This window comes from Eriocheir sinensis, chromosome 14, assembly GCF_024679095.1.
Source record: "Eriocheir sinensis breed Jianghai 21 chromosome 14, ASM2467909v1, whole genome shotgun sequence".
In the NCBI taxonomy this organism is placed as follows: domain Eukaryota; kingdom Metazoa; phylum Arthropoda; class Malacostraca; order Decapoda; family Varunidae; genus Eriocheir; species Eriocheir sinensis.
This window is the reverse complement of record NC_066522.1, coordinates 5956556-5972557: the sequence shown is the minus strand read 5'-3', so window position 1 is coordinate 5972557 and position 16002 is coordinate 5956556. Positions and strand designations below refer to the sequence as shown.

General features: G+C 42.9%; 1 protein-coding gene across 8 annotated transcripts in view; it reads left to right on the top strand.

Annotated features, from left to right (window-relative positions):
• The window catches only part of LOC126998362 (protein quick-to-court-like), a 103776-nt gene that overhangs the window by 52104 nt on the left and 35670 nt on the right, over positions 1-16002 (top strand). For 6 of the 8 annotated variants that reach the window (XM_050859890.1, XM_050859889.1, XM_050859887.1 and 3 more), the window contains exons 2-5: positions 3677-3974; positions 8104-8287; positions 9279-9389; positions 10605-10829. In XM_050859890.1, coding sequence (XP_050715847.1) covers positions 3697-3974; positions 8104-8287; positions 9279-9389; positions 10605-10829 — 798 coding nt within the window. In that variant the 5' untranslated portion in view covers positions 3677-3696. The remainder of the gene's footprint in view (positions 1-3676; positions 3975-8103; positions 8288-9278; positions 9390-10604; positions 10830-16002) is intronic. The other 2 variants (XM_050859886.1, XM_050859891.1) reach the window with 2 other exon arrangements.

Sequence of the window (16002 nt, the reverse complement as noted above, 5' to 3'; positions counted from 1 at the left end):
AAAAAAATAGTAAAACATAAGTGTTGAAAATGGAGCAAGCATATCAAGAAAAAAAGAGGAAGAGGAGGAAACTTGTTGTGTGTAAGAACGAGACAGTGATACAAAAGTGAAAAGAGGAAAAAAGGTTAAAACAAATCTTTTTTCGTAATTAAATTTGAGTGGGGAGACGAAAAAAAAAATGGGAAAAAGTGAAGATTGTTTTATTTATTCAAAAACTAATGAGGAAAAAATAAGAAACACTAGTCAAACTTCAGGGACAAAAGTGAAGAAAGAAGAGAAGGAGGAGGAGGAGAATTGTGGAGAAAGAAAAAGCGAATGAAAACGACGAAAAACAGGGAAAGGAGAGAAAGGGGAAAGTGTCGTGCCTGCAAAAGGAAAAAATGGAAGAATTAAGAATGCGTGCTGACTCGGAAGAACGAAGAGGAAAAAAGGAAAGAAAGAAAGAGAGAAAGGACTTTTGCACTTTAAGGAGAATAGATGGAACGAGGAAAATGGAAGGAGGGACTTGGGACTAAGTGAGGGACAAAAAAAAGGGAAGAAAATAAGACGAGATAAGAGAAAAAGAAAATTCTGAATCGAGGTAAAGTAAAAAGAATAATAAAGGAGAACATGAAGGATAAAAAAAAAGATGAAAGGAGAGATTGACAAAATGGACGCAAGAGGAAAAAGCTTGAGAGCCGTGAAAGGTTTTAAGTTTTGCAAATGGAGAAGATAATGAAGTGAAAGTGGGGAAGATATAATAACGAAGAGAAGATTAGGAAGATGAAGATAATGAAGATAATGAGAGTGAAGACTTATTTTGAAGATCGTATTTTATTTATATTTTACTTTATTCAACTAAGATTGGCGAGATAACAAAAATGTGGAGGAAAAGAGAGGAAGGAAAAAAGGAAAAAAATAACAAAAGCAATAGGGAAAGAAGAAAGAGGAGGGACCTTTGCTTCCCTCTTCTCTCCCTCTCCCTCCTTCTCTGCAGTAAAGTAATAAGCAAAACAGTAAAGGTGGAGAAAAAAGAGGAAGGAAAGAAGGAAAACAAAAACGAACAAGAACCAGAAGGACAAGAGCAAGAGGAAACAGAGGAAAGAGGAGGGACCTTTGCTTCCCTCTTCTCTCTCTCTCCCTCCTTTCTTGCAGTAAAGTAATAAGTAAAACAGAGTAATGGTGGAGTAAAGAGGGAAAGGAAAAGATAAGGAAGACGTACAAGAAAAACAAGAGATAGAGAAAGCAGAGGAAAGAAGAGGGGCCTTTCCTAAGTTTCCTCCCTCTTCTCTCCCTCCCTCCTCTCCTGCAGTGAAGCAATAAGTGAAACAGATTTCGAGACTGACGGAACTTGGTGCGCCGAAACTTTTGTGCAAGAACTTGTGTGTGTATCCGAAGCAGGGCGGGACAAGTGTGTGAGATGAGAGCATTTTTGTTGTAGTTTGAAAGTAAAACTAAGGAAAGAAATAACTGCAGTTTGTTGGATAAAAAAAATTGAAAATAGAAGCTTCCGTGAAAGTGAATATGAAAAGAGACTCAAAACTTGGCGGCAGTTAAAAGAATATACGAAACAACATTATGGAAACTCATTAAAACCTTAGTAAAAGTTTTGAAAATACATGAGAATGCAATGAAGTGTATGTTGTTTTCTATTTATCATCTGTATAACTATGCAAACAAAAAAACGATGAGCAGTCAATCGGTTCACTGATTAAAATGAGCATTAGATTTTACCACTTGTCAAAATATGTAAAAATCATTCTTGTTTCCATTTTAATTGTATAGATAAATATTGAAGCAGTAAGTTTTTTTTTCATGAGAGGGAGCTTTAGATTTTGCAAGACTTCAGCTAAAACACACAAAGAAAAAGTCTCGTGGGAAATCCTGAAATGGGAAGTGATTTACAAGAGGTGTGAGAGGAGAGAGCACAATATTTTTTTTCTTTTTTGTCAATGAATATGAATTTACTGTTTGTGCAATAAATTTGTACTAGTATGCTGCATGTCAATCCTTACCTAAACACTCACAAACACGCACGAAATAATTATTCTAGATTCAGCAAAACAGACGAATGAATGAAAAGAATAATGTATGTAAAAAAAAAAAAGAATACATTTTTAACTACCACAACATTTTCCATTTTCCCAACACTGCCTGCGCGCTAAAAAAAGGAGAAATGATACAATATACAAAAATTCTGCATGGTAAATGTTTTAGTTTTTCATGCAAAGTCTAAGATTTATTATGCGAGTTATTTTTTTCTTTCTTCTGAACATGTCCTGGATGCTATTTTTTCCACTCCATCCTTCCGCGCTCACAATAAAAAGAGTCTGCTTAGTATTTGGTCTGTGTAAATATGCTCGCTAGTTGGGCAATGTTATCACTTTTATGCAGCAGAGCCTTTGTTTGTGCAACGATTGGCGGGACGCGGGTGTGGAAATGGTTATGGAAATTATGTAAACTATGGTTGGTGGTTGTTGTTGATGGTGGTGGTGATGGAGTTGTTGGAGGTGACTGGTTTAATTGTTGTTGATGGTGTTGGTGAATGAAAGAGAGAGTTGGGAAAATGAAGGTGATATTTGTGGTAGTAGTGGTGTGGTAGTAATGGTGGTGACTGACAATGGTGGTGATGGTGGTAGTATGTAGTTGTGATGAGGTAAGATGTATTTGTTTTTGTGCATTTTTGTTTGTTGGCTTTGCTGCTTTAATGCGTATATGTCCGATGCCATGGCTGTGTACGTCCACTGTTTGTCTGTCCGGGCTCTTTTGTTTTTGTGTGTGTGTGTGTGCGTGCTTTATTTGTCTAACATTCCTGCATGAATCTGTAATTTGTTCAACCGTTTGTGATGCATCCTGTGTGTGTGTGTGTGTGTGTGTGTGTGTGTGTGTGTGTGTGTGTGTGTGTGTGTGTGTGTGTGTGCGTGCGTGCGTGCGCTGGCTTGTGCTTGGTTGAGTGTGCGTGCATGAAACGCCTCTCTCGTAAATAACAAAGTAAACTGTTATGATGTATTCTAATTATTCCTGTGTGTGTGTGTGTGTGTGTGTGTGTGTGTGTGTGTGTGTGTGTGTGTGTGTGTGTGTGTGTGTGTGTGTGTGTGTGTGTGTGTGTGTGTGTGTGTGTGTGTGTGTGTGTGTGTGTGTGTGTGTGTGTGTGTGTGTGTGTGTGTGTGTGTTCAATGAATATGCACTTCTTTACATGCATGCATGCCAGACTCAAACTGTGTTACTTCTACATACTTTGCATGTATTTTCGAATCACTTAATTTACCCAAGTGCGCTCCTAAACGACCTAGTGTTTTTTTCAGATCCATTACACGTGTCTATACCTCTTAATGTGGCTATATATATGCCTTTGTGTTCCTATAGCCATGTGTACCTCGTCATCATCATTCTTACTCTTCAATCAGGTTACTGTCGACTCTCAACCACTCCTGAACACTACAAAACAAGTTAACTCATTTTCATTCCACTTAAAACCATCCATTCATACTACAAGGACATTCCCATTATCTTAAAACAAATATTGCTCCATAAATGTATTCCTATCTTAAAATAAAGACCTACCTACAGCAACATACCTCTCTTAAAACAAAGACATACATTCTGCAACAACAGTCTTGCCATCTACTTACAACCAATCTCTCACGTCTCATACCATTCCTAAGCACGTCTTCCCTTCTCTCTCCCTCTCCTTCAGGTCTTGAGGACTTCGGGGACATGACGCTGGGGGGGATGTCTTCCTTGCCCTATGGCGGCTCCACCCTGGAGGAGGAGGAACGCCCCGGCTCGTCCCTCAGCACGGCCTCGCGCTCCTCAAGGATCCCCGTGCTCACCCGCTCCCACTCCCTGCGTGTCAAGTCGTCGTCGTCGTCTTCCTCGTCAACCTCGCATGGTCAGGAGGGAGCTAAGGGCTCATCCAAGGTAGCGGGGAAAGTACGGAGTGAGCCCAGACCAAACTCCAGAGCGTCGCCGAGTGTTGGAAAGGGTCTTGTGAGGTGGGTGTTGGGCTTGAGAGGATTGAAGAAGAGTTGGATGAATGATCACACTGGGGAAGAGTGGGATAGATCTTAAGACTGATGGAGAGCTAAACAGAAGTCAGGATTGAAGAGAATTTGGATAAATGTTAAGATTGGGGAAGAGTCGGATAGATTTTAGGACCGATGAAGATTTGGTTACATCGATGAAGAGTTTGATAGATGTTAAATGTGATGACTTGCATTGGTGTTACTACTGATGAAGACTTCGAGAAATGTTGCATGAGAGTGAAGAAAAGTTTCATAGATGTTAGGACTGGTGAAAAGCTGGCTATGTGTTAAGACTGATGGAGAGCTGATATAAATGTTAGGAATGACAAGTTGACGAAGCTAGGACCAGTCAATAGTAGAATATGTCAGGATCGGCAAGGAGTTGAGTAGGTTGATGAAGAGTTGGAAAGTTGTTAGGATTGACGGAGAGTAAGATGCATGATGGAACTGAGGAAGAATTAGATTGCTGTAAAGACTGATAGATTCGTGCATAAAGAAGTGTCATTCAATGCTACAGGAACATCGTAATACCTCAGTTAACGTTATATAAGTATGTGGAAACGTCATAGAATTGCGTAGAAGGGCCACCCGACTTTCATAAACTTCACACACTGACATACGAGCGTCATAATTACATAGGAGTTTCATAATTACATAGTGGGGCCACAGGGGAAAACATAAGCGTCGGAATCATAATGCACTAACGAAGAAACGTGGCAGACTCGGTGTAAAGGTCATAAGATCGTGCAGAATCGTGATATATGTACATGGAAACTATATACACAGAACCACATCAAGACGACCTCAGGCTTCACTAACATATAGAAAACTCGTACCATTAAATAGAAGAAACTTGATAGCATTTTTTTTTTTACAACAAAGACAGCTCAAGGGCACAAAAAAAGGAAACAATAATTAAGAAAAAAAAAGCCCGCTATTCGCTGCTCCTACAAAAAAAATCAAAAGAGGTGGCCGAAAGAGAAGTCATTTCGGGAGGAGAGGTGTCCTGATACAGAAACACGACATAACACCACATACAGAAACGTCGTAATAGATCATGACATTAGAAAAAGTAAAAACAATAACACAAACACGTTCAAGAAAATATATTATAGAGATATACGCGAGAGAGAGAGAGAGAGCGGGGAGGGAGGAGTGGAAGGAGAATGACAGAGATAGACAAACAGACAGGCAAACAGAGAGGTCGTCTTGCAGATTGAGCCATACTTGACTGATTGGCTGAAACGATGCTGATGAAGATAGTGAGAAGCGGAGAAAGGAGGAACGGAAGATGGGGAGAACCAATTTATGGGAGGAAAGAAATAGGACTAAAGAAAGGGGGAGTGAGGGAGACAGGAAGTAAGGGAAAAAGTGTGATAGGGAAAGAGTGAGGGAAGGCAAAAAGAGGAAGAGAAAGGAAAATATGAGGAATATGAGAGAAATGGAAGATGGGGAGAACCAATTTATGGGAGGAAAGAAATAGGACTGTAAGGAAAGGGGGAGTGGGGAGACAGGAAGTAAGGGAAAAAGTGTGTTAGGGAAGGAAGGCAAAAAGAGGAAGAAGGCGAGTCATTGTAGAGGATGGAAGTAGGAAACGAAGGAAAGAGGGGAAGGGAGGAGAGAAAAAGAAAAAGAATATGAAGGTAGATAAGTATAGGAACGGAAAGAGGGAGACTGAGAATAAAAACAAAAAGCCGGACAGAAATGGAAGGAGGGAGAAAATAAGAGAAAAGGGGGAGAACCGGAAGGAAGCAAGGAGAGAAGGCAGAGAAGGAGAGAAAAATAGATTGAAATAGAGAGAAAAAAAATCAGGAAAAAAGGGGAGGGGCGGACGGAGGGTGAAAGGGAGGTGAGAGAAAGGAAGGAAGGAAGAGTCAGAGTGAAGAGAGTGAAGGCGGCAAAGCAGAGAAGAGGGAGAAGAGGAGAGAAAGGAGTTAGGTGGTTATGTAACAAAATTCTCCGTGCCTTCCTTTATTCTTAGCTACCGTTTTCAAGGCTATATAATGTTACTCGGAGGACTTGGCATGGGTAAAGTAGCGAGAGAGAGAGAGAGAGAGAGAGAGAGAGAGAGAGAGAGAGTTTTTTTTTTGTTGGAATGTTTTTGTATTTCTTTGCCGTTGTCGGGCACCACTTCCGTCTGTCTGTCTATTCAGCCGCCTGTCTGTCTGTCTGTCTGTCTGACTCGACCTTTGTGAGTCTTGCTTTTTTTCTGGTTTTAATCCTCGTCTCTCGTTTTTTTTCTCGGTTTATTTACTTACCTTCTGCTCCGTTTATCCCCGTATTTCTCTCTCTCTCTCTCTCTCTCTCTCTCTCTCTCTCTCTCTCTCTCTCTCTCTCTCATCTGATGCAGCGACAACAATACCTCTCTCTGTCTCTTCTCCTCCCCTCTCCCCCCTTCTTTGGCACTCACCTCCATCCTCTTTCCCTCCTTCCCTCCATTCCTCCATTCCTCTCTCCCCACCTCTCCATTCTCCTCCCCTTCCCATCCCTTCCCTTGGCATTCTCCCTCCCTCACGCTCCTCTTTGCTCTTTTTACTTCTCCACCATTTTGTTCCTCTGCTTCCTCTCTCTCTCTCTCTCTATCCTCCCGTTCTCACACTTTTCCCTCTTCCCCTGTCTCTATCTCCCTTCCCTTTCACTCCTCTTTCCACCCTCTCTTTGTCTTCCTCTGCAACATTCCTTATTTTCTTTGCCCGTTCTGTCTCTCTCCTCCCCTTCATCTTTCTTTCTTCCTGTTCTCCTACCCCCTCTCTCTTTCTCTCTCTCTATCCTCCCGTTCTCACACTTTTCTCTCTTCCCCTGTCTCTATCTCCCTTCCCTTTCACTCCTCCTTCCACCCTCTCTTCGTCTTCCTCTGCAACATTCCTTATTTTCTTTGCCCGTTCTGTCTCTCTCCTCCCCTTCATCTTTCTTTCTTCCTGTTTCTCCTACCTCTCTCAAAATCTTTGCTTGTCCTCCCTTATTCTCTTTTTCCTTTTCTTCCCTTTCTCCTTTATTTTATCTCTTCTTCACACTCGTCTCTTCACTCTCATTTTTTCTCCTCCCTTTTTCGTCCATTTCTTTATTACATTTTCTTTCTCCCTTTCACTCTTCGTATTTTTTTCTTACACTCATGCCTATATACATTCTCCATTCCTTTATTACTTTCTCTTTCACACATCTTTCTTTTCTTTGTTACGCTCCTCCCTATACATATTTTTTTTCTTTCTCCTCCAAATCTGCCTTTCTCTCCTTTTCCTCGTCCTCCTTCGCCTCCACTGTACCATCTCTACAATCACTTTTCCCCTCTTTGGCACTTTTTCCTTTCTCCTCTCCTGCTCCTCCTTTACCTTCCTCATTGTACGCCGCCCTCTCTCCCCTCTCGCCTTCCCCTTCACCTTGCCCCTCCCTTTCCCCTTCACCTTGCCCCTCCCTTTCCCCTTCACCTTGCCCCTCCCTTTCCCCTTCACCTTGCCCCTCCCTTTCCCCTTCACCTTGCCCCTCCCTTTCCCCTTCACCTTGCCCCTCCTTTTCCCCTTCACCTTGCCCCTCCCTTCCCCTGCACCTTGCCCCTCGCCTTCCCTCTCGCTGAACATCTGTCACTTAGCTGCCGGGTGTTTAGATGACCTTAACACCATGACCTTTGATGATTTTTCCTGCTAAAGTGTTTCCCGGGAGGATCATATTTGTATTTCTCTTTTCATTTTTTTGTGTTTGTTTTTTTTGTTGTGTGTTTCAAGTGCATAACGCTTTCTTCTTTTTTTTATTTTGCGTGTAGATTTGTTGTTTGTGTGTGTAGAGGATTTTTGTTTGTTGTGGTTTAGGATGGAATTGCGTGAACTTGTTCTTTCTCCCGTGTGTAAACTCTTGTATTGTGTGAAATTCTCTTGTTTTTGTTGATGGTGAGAGAGAGAGAGAGAGAGAGAGAGAGAGAGAGAGACGAGACTGATTGAATGAATAAATTTAACACGTATTTAGTCATTTTTAGACGACATTGATATATTCTGACATGTTACATTTCACCTCCTCCTCCTCCTCCTCCTATCACTCCTCCTCCTCCTCCTCCTATCACTCCTCCTCCTCCTCCTCCTATCACTCCTCCTCCTCCTCCTCCACACAGATCCGCCAGTTTCGTCTCGTCGCGGGGAATGAAGGGTCTGTCCTCACCCCCCTCACCCCCCTCCGCCCACCCCTCCAGGCACCCCACCCACGCCTTCACCCCCGACACGGCCCGCCGAGCCGCCGCCCACTCCTCCACCCACGCCAGGAGGACCCCCACAGGCGCCTCCGACAGGAAATCTCATGTGAGTTTTCTTGATTGACTTTTCGTTTATTTTTTTACTGTTTTTGTTTTTAGGTTTTGTTGCTCTTCAGATGGAGCCTGTTTTTATTTTTTGTTTTTTTCTTGTTTTATGTTGGTAGATACTCTGTCTTGTGAGTGTGTGTTCTGGTTAGCGTGTTTTTATTTTTATTTTCCTCTATTCGGTTCCTACTCAGTTGCTTCTTCCTCATTTTTTATACTAATTCTTACTTCTTCCCGTTTTTTTTATATATACTGGTGGATACTTTGTCTTGTCATTGTGTTCAGGTTAGTGGATTTTTTTCTCTTAATTCGGCTCCTCCTCAGATGTTTTTTTTTCCATTTTCTTATATTAGTTCTTGTTTTCTTTTGTCTTGGGTTGTAAATGTGGTCTTGTTAATGTTTTTTTCCCTAAAGCTGTTCCTCCTCAGTTGTGTTTTCCCCATTTTCTTTCTATAATGGTTCTTTTTTTTCTGAGTTGTAAATGCTATATTTTTAAACTAATTTTGGACGTTCCTCGGGTTATCCATTAATTTTTTGTTTCTTATTTTCTACCTTGCTCTTTTTTTCCAAATGTTTTTTTTTAGTTTATCAACGTGTTTTGCTGCTCTGTCGGTTTTGTTTAATTACCCCACGTGATGCAGATGTTTTTTTTTTTTCTTTTTCATTAATTTGAGTTTTCTGTTTTGTTCATTTGCACAAAGTTCAAGAGAAAAAAGAAACAAATGCTTTTAGTTGTAATTAAAAAATGTGGTTTGTTTTACTTTTCGGAATTCATAGACATTCCAGGCCGTGACATTGTTGCTCCGAAACTTCAAAGTAAAGAAATAATGAGGGCATGAGCGGCGCATGCAGGAAACTTTTGTGTTAAGTTTAATTAGTTTACCATGTATCTCTTTGTCTATTTATTATTTTTTCAAGCAGTTATTTAATTCTTTATTTAATTTCTTTTTCGAATGTTTTCTTTTATCAATGCCTTCACGGGGTGCCTTCAGAAGCTTGAGGCCCTTTTGGACGAGGACATTCTGGGCCTAGCGGGCGGGGAGGGTGCATGCTGCTGCTCCTCAACCTGGGATCAGTGTTTGGAGGGGCCACACTCGCCCGGGGTAGGGGAGGAAGGAGGAGAATTAATGTTGAAAGATTTGAGCGTAATAGTAGTAGTAGTAGTATTTTTTTTTTTTTTAGCAGAACACTTTGAAGTTTATCTTGCTATTTACGCCACATTACTGTCAGCGGCCGAGCTAGTTTATCATCACTATTTTATTGTTAATCATCATTATTGTTATTAATGTTTTCGTTGTTGTTATTGCTGCCATTAGTAATGAATAATGATCTGGTTTTTAGTAACTTAAGCTTGAGAGGTATTTGTAACCATCCACAAATATACGTAAAGCTGATACATGCTGTCGTCTGTATATTGGGTATTAATTAGATAGAAAGAAAGAAGCAATGTGTGCGTGTGTGTGTGTGTGTGTGTGTGTGTGTGTGTGTGTGTGTGTGTGTGTGTGTGTGTGTGTGTGTGTTTCCAGGTGTGTGTGTGTGTGTGCACTGTGTGTGATGTGTGTGTGTTTCACCTGTGCCTTACTTTTGTTGTTGTTATTATTATTATTATTATTATTATTATTATTATTATTATTATTATTATTATTATTATTATTATTATTATTATTATTATTATTATTATTATTATTATTATCAGATGTAGAAAGCAAATTGTAAGTTGTTGTATGTTCATTTTTCTAATACTCCCACCGCCACCATCAATCCACATCACCACCACCACCACATACACCACACTCACCACACACATACTACCACCATCACAACAACCACTCAACACCACTACCACCACCACCGTTTACAACACCGTCATCACTCATAACCTACCACCACCATCACCACAAGAACCACTCACCATCATCACCACCACCACAAGAACCACCCACCACCACCACCACCGCCATCACTACAAGAACCACTCAGCACCCCCACCACCCCCACCATCACTACAAGAACCACTCAGCACCCCCACCACCACCACCATCACTACAAGAACCACTCAGCACCACCACCACCCCCACCATCACTACAAGAACCACTCAGCACCACCACCACCACCACCACCATCACTACAAGAACCACCCAACACTACCACCACCATCACCACCACATTGCAATCCCATCCCTTTCCTCATCTCCCTTTTTCCCCTTACTGACTATATGCGACCACCACCACCACCACCACAATAACTACCACATACCCCCACCACAACCACAACCACTAACCACCACCACGACCCTTTCCTTCCTCATCCTTGTAGTCGTACGCCGGCATGATGGGCAGCCCCTGGTCCCACCATCACTACAACCACCACCACTACAACCACCACCACCACAACAACAGCAGCACCAGCAACCACCACTACAGCAGCCCCTACCACCACCACCTCAGCAGCTACAGCCACCACAGCAAACGACCCAATTTCCTCCCAGTGTCCAACGCCACGTCCTCCTCGTCCCAGTACAGTTCCCTGCCCACCACCCCGGTATGTGTCCTCTGTAGCCTACCTCTGTGCCCTATGTGTCTTTTCCTTTCCCAGTATTTGTCTTTTCCTTTCGGGTATGTGTCCTCTGTAGCTTCCCTTTCTGCCCTATGTGTCTTTTCCTTTCTCAGTATTTGTCTTTTCCTTTCGGGTATGTGTCCTCTGTAGCTTCCCTTTCTGCCCTATGTGTCTTTTCCTTTCCCAGTATTTGTCTTTTCCTTTCCGGTATGTGTCCTCTATAGCTTCCCTTTCTGCCCTATGTGTCTTTTCCTTCACCGATGTGTCTTTTCCTTTCCCCGTATGTGCTTTCTGTAGCCTCTCTCTCTCTGCCATGTGTCTTTTCCTTCACCGACATGTATTTTTCCCTTCCCCGTATGTGCTCTCTGTAGCCTCCCTCTCTGCCCTGTGTCTTTTCCTTCCCAGTATGTGTTTGATGTTGCCCTCTCTATCCTATGTGTCTTTTCCTTCCCTGTATATGTCATTTTCTTCCTAGTATGTGTCCTCACCTCCCCAGTATGTCATCTCCTCCCCAATATGTGTCCTTTCCTCCCCAGTATGTGTCCTTTCCTCCCCAGTATGTGTCCTCTCCTCCCCAGTATGTGTCCTCTCCTCCCCAGTATGTGTCCTCTCCTCCCCAGTATGTGTCCTCTCCTCCCCAGTATGTGTCCTCTCCTCCCCAGTATGTGTCCTCTCCTCCCCCAGTATGTCATCTTCTCCCTAGTATGTGTCCTCTCCTCCCCAGTATGTCCTCTCCTCCCCAGTATGTGTCCTCTCCTCCCCAGTATGTGTCCTCTCCTCCCCAGTATGTGTCCTCTCCTCCCCAGTATGTGTCCTCTCCTCCCCAGTATGTGTCCTCTCCTCCCCAGTATGTGTCCTCTCCTCCCCAGTATGTGTCCTCTCCTCCCCAGTATGTGTCCTCTCCTCCCCAGTATGTGTCCTCTCCTCCCCAGTATATGTCCTCTCCTCCCCAGTATGTGTCTTCTCCTTCTCATTATGTGTCCATTATGTATTCATTGTATGCGTCCTTCCTTCCCCGTCATGTGTCCTTCCTCAATGTCTTTTTCTTTCCTTATATGTGTCCTGTCCTCACCATTATGTGTCCTGCCCTTCCCAGTATTCCCTTTTCTCTCCATTATATCGTCTGCCCTTCTCGTTGTGTGTCCTTGTCTCCTCAGTGTCTTTTCTTTCCCTATGTGTCCTTTCCTCACTAGTGTATGTCCTGCCTTTCCCAGTATATGCCCTGCTCTTCCTAGTATGTGTCCTGCTCTTCCCCATATGTGACCTTTCCTCCCGCTATGTGTCTTTTCCTTCCCCAGTAAGTGTCCACCCCTCCTCCATTACGTGTCACCTCTCCCACCCCCCACATGTATCCCTGCACCGGACAGCACTGTTTCACGCCCGCCAAGCCCCGCACACCCACGAAGTATCCCCATGAACTGTGTCGCGGTACAAGCACACACAGCCTCGTCGTTTAGTCATGCACTGCTCCACGCCTATATACACGCACAAGCCCGGCGTTCGTGTGTGTAGTATTATTGAATGTCGGGTGTACTAAAGTGTGTTGTTGGATGGGATAGTTCGCGTCGTTTTCAAGGTTTACGGGTTTGTGAGAGTCAGTTATTTAAGCCATCCATTCATTCGCTCGCTCACTCACTCTTTATTTCTTGTTTTATTGTTTTCATTAGTTGTTGGTTATATTTGGTTGTCTGATGAGATAGTTCGTGTCGTTTTAAAAGGTTCATGGGTTTGTATTAATGAAAGTCAGTTATTTTAGCCATTCATTCATTCTTTATTTTTTTGGCTTTATTTTTTTCATTCATTTACACCGTGGATTACATGAGTGTGAGTTTGTGTGTTTGTGTGTGTCCGTTCTATTGGTTAGATTTTTGCACATATATATTTTTTTTTTTTTGGGGGGGGGGATGAATGAGTATGCACTGAACCCTCGTAATTGTTTTGTGACCTCCCTCGCCCCCCCCACCCCGCCCACCCCCCCGCCCCCCTCCCCCCCTTTGTGTTCACGCCTCCGCAGCCTCGTGTTAGTTGCACACCATAAACAGCCGCGGTAAATGCTCACCATAAATTGATTCCCTAAACCGGAAAAAAAAATACTGTGTACATTGATATCATATTTATGTGTGTGTGTGTGTGTGTAGTAGCGAAAAGCACGGACGTTACTGTAGCACACAAAAAAAGACGAAGTACTGTTTGTTGAAAAGTGTATATTGTTTTACGGCCATTGGTAGTGGTGGTTATATGGTAGAGCGTGGTGATGGTGGTTGTTACATGGTTGGTGTTGGAGATACCATAGTGCTGATAGAAAGTGTAAAAAGTGGTAGCAGTAGGTGATAGTAACAGCAGTGGTAGTGATAATGAGAGTATTAGAAGTAGCGGTGGTAGTATTGATCATCATATTGATATTGAGTAGTAGTAGTAGTAGTGGTGATGGGGGCCGACCATTAGGCCTCACCAAAAAAGCCTATCGGCGCCATAGGCTGAGCATAAAAAAGTAGTAGTAGTAGTAGCAGTAGTTGTGGTAGTAGTAGTAATGATAGTAGTAGTAATGGTAATAGTAGCAGTTGTGTAGTAGTAGTAGGAGTTGTTGTTGTAGTTTTAGTAGTAATGGTAGTGGTAATAACAGTAGTAGTAGTAGGAGTAGTAGTAGTAGTAGTAGTAGTAGTAGTAGTAGCAGTAGTAGTAGTGGTGGTAGTAGTAGTAGTAGTAGTAGTAGTAAAAGTAAACTTAAAAGTCATGGTATTAGGAGTGAGAGTAGTCGTAACAGCTGCAGTTGTAGCAGCAGCAGCAATAGGAGCATTTGGTATTGTCAGCGTTGCAGTTTCTGTTGGTCTTCCTGCCGTGACAGCTGTCGCCGTTGTAGAGGCCGCCGTCCTAATTGAAGCAATAATAGTAGCAGCGCCAATAAAAGCAGCGGCGGCAAGGGTGATAAATTCCCCCGGATTGTTATTGGGGGAATAAAAACGGCGTTGTTTGTAATAAGAGCGGCAGGTGATGGTGGCGGGGCCGAGAACAGCAACGAGGGCGTGGAAACTTTTACTTTGCATGCAAATCACTGCATGATAAAATTACGGAAGCAAAGTGTGAGAGAGAGAGAGAGAGAGAGAGAGAGAGAGAGAGAGAGAGAGAGAGAGAGAGAGAGAGAGAGAGAGAGAGAGAGAGAGAGAGAGAGAGAGAGAGAGACCGAGAGAGAGAGACCGAGACCATGCACCGCCCAATACCAGCCAACATTACTGTATATATAAATCTTTCATGAATACACACCTTAACTGCCCAAAGTCCAAACCTATTAAAGTATAACGACAGAAACACCCAATAGGCGACGGTGGTGGTGGCGCCCGCAGCGGTAAGTCTGTTCTTGGCTCGTCCCGTCAGGCATTGCGTTATCGCGGGCCATCACGCTAATGAATGAGACAGGCCAGGTGATATTAGGCAGAGCGGCAGGTGTGACTCTATGCATAGTAGTCAACGGTGCCAGCTCTCTCTCTCTCTCTCTCTCTCTCTCTCTCTCTCTCTCTCTCTCTCTCATATTGCAAGTGTATAAATAATGGTGTAGTAGTAGTAGTAGTAGTAGTAGTAGTCGTCGTAGTTATCGTCGTAGTAGTAGTAGTTGGAATAGTATGAAAATCTGGCAATAAAACAGCTCAAGACAGAACTATCGACGTGCTTGGCAAAGTGAAGTAAGGTAAGAGCTATTAGATTGATGAAGAGAAAGTTTAGTTCATTAGTTTGGCCCCAAGCAACAAGCGGAGGAAAGGAGGGAAGAGGAGAGTGACGAAAAAGTCTTGGAGGAGTGGCTCGGTGCGTGGGAGAAAGTGGATGAAGGCGAGAGAGATGTAGAGGTGCAAGTGGATGCGTGAGGGTGAGCGAGACAGGAATGAACACAGATATAGACGGGGATAAAAAAAAGCGTGTGTGGATTGTGAGGAGTGTGGATAGCGGAGTGTGGATGAGTAAGAAGATAAAAACTAGTAGATTAGAAGGTTCGGTTAGTATAGGGGCAGTAAGTAGCGGGCTTTTTTTTCATTAGATTTTTTAAGCCCTTGATCTGTCTCCTTTGCTGTAAAAAAAAAATAGTGCGGCGTGGAGAGAAGGATGTGCATGGGTGAAATGTGTGTCTTTGTGTGCGTGTATTTTGTAGGTGGGTGAACACGTGAATGTATGGGTGGGTGTGCAGGTGAGGGAACGGTAGGTGGTGGGTGAGGGAGGATGTAGACGTGAATGGTTGAGGGTGTGGGCGCCTCGGAAAGAATTATCTCAGCTGGTGTGGGAGTTATTTTCGTACGTGACACACACACACACACACACACACACACACACACACACACACACACACACACACGGTGACTATTAATAAAGGTGTTCTCTTTACATTGTCTTGCGTCATGTGTGTGTTCTTGTGTAGCGACATGCGGACTAAAATAAATAAAGGGCGTGGAATGAAGGGGAGGGAGTATTGGTTATCTTTATCAATTGGTGCTCCCGCTTGCTTTATAGTTTATTGCGTTTCTACTTCATCTTTCTCCTCCTCCTCCTCATCATCATCATCATCAGCCCCATTAACATTATTATCATAGCCATTAATATTTGTAACTTCCCCTTCCCTTCATTCTTCCTTTTCCATTCATCCATCTTCTTTTCATTCTTTTTCCTCTTCCTTTCATTCCTTTTCCTATTCCTTTCATTCCTTTTCCTCTTCCTTTCATTCCTTTTCCTCTTCCTTTCATTCCTTTTCCTCTTCCTTTCATTCCTTTTCCTCTTCTTTTCATTCCTTTTCCTCTTCCTTTCATTCCTTTTCCTCTTCCTTTCATTCCTTTTCCTCTTCCTTTCATTCCTTTTCCTCTTCCTTTCATTCCTTTTCCTCTTCCTTTCATTCCTTTTCCTCTTCCTTTCATTCCTTTTCCTCTTCCTTTCATTCCTTTTCCTCTTCCTTTCATTCCTTTTCCTCTTCCTTTCATTCCTTTTCCTCTTCTTTTCATTCCTTTTCCTCTTCCTTTCATTCCTTTTCCTCTTCCTTTCATTTCTTTTCCTCTTCCTTTCATTCCTTTTCCTCTTCCTTTCATTCCTTTTCCTCTTCCTTTCATTCCTTTTCCTCTTCCTTTCATTCCTTTTCCTCTTCCTTTCATTCCTTTTCCTCTTCCTTTCATTCCTTTTCCTCTTC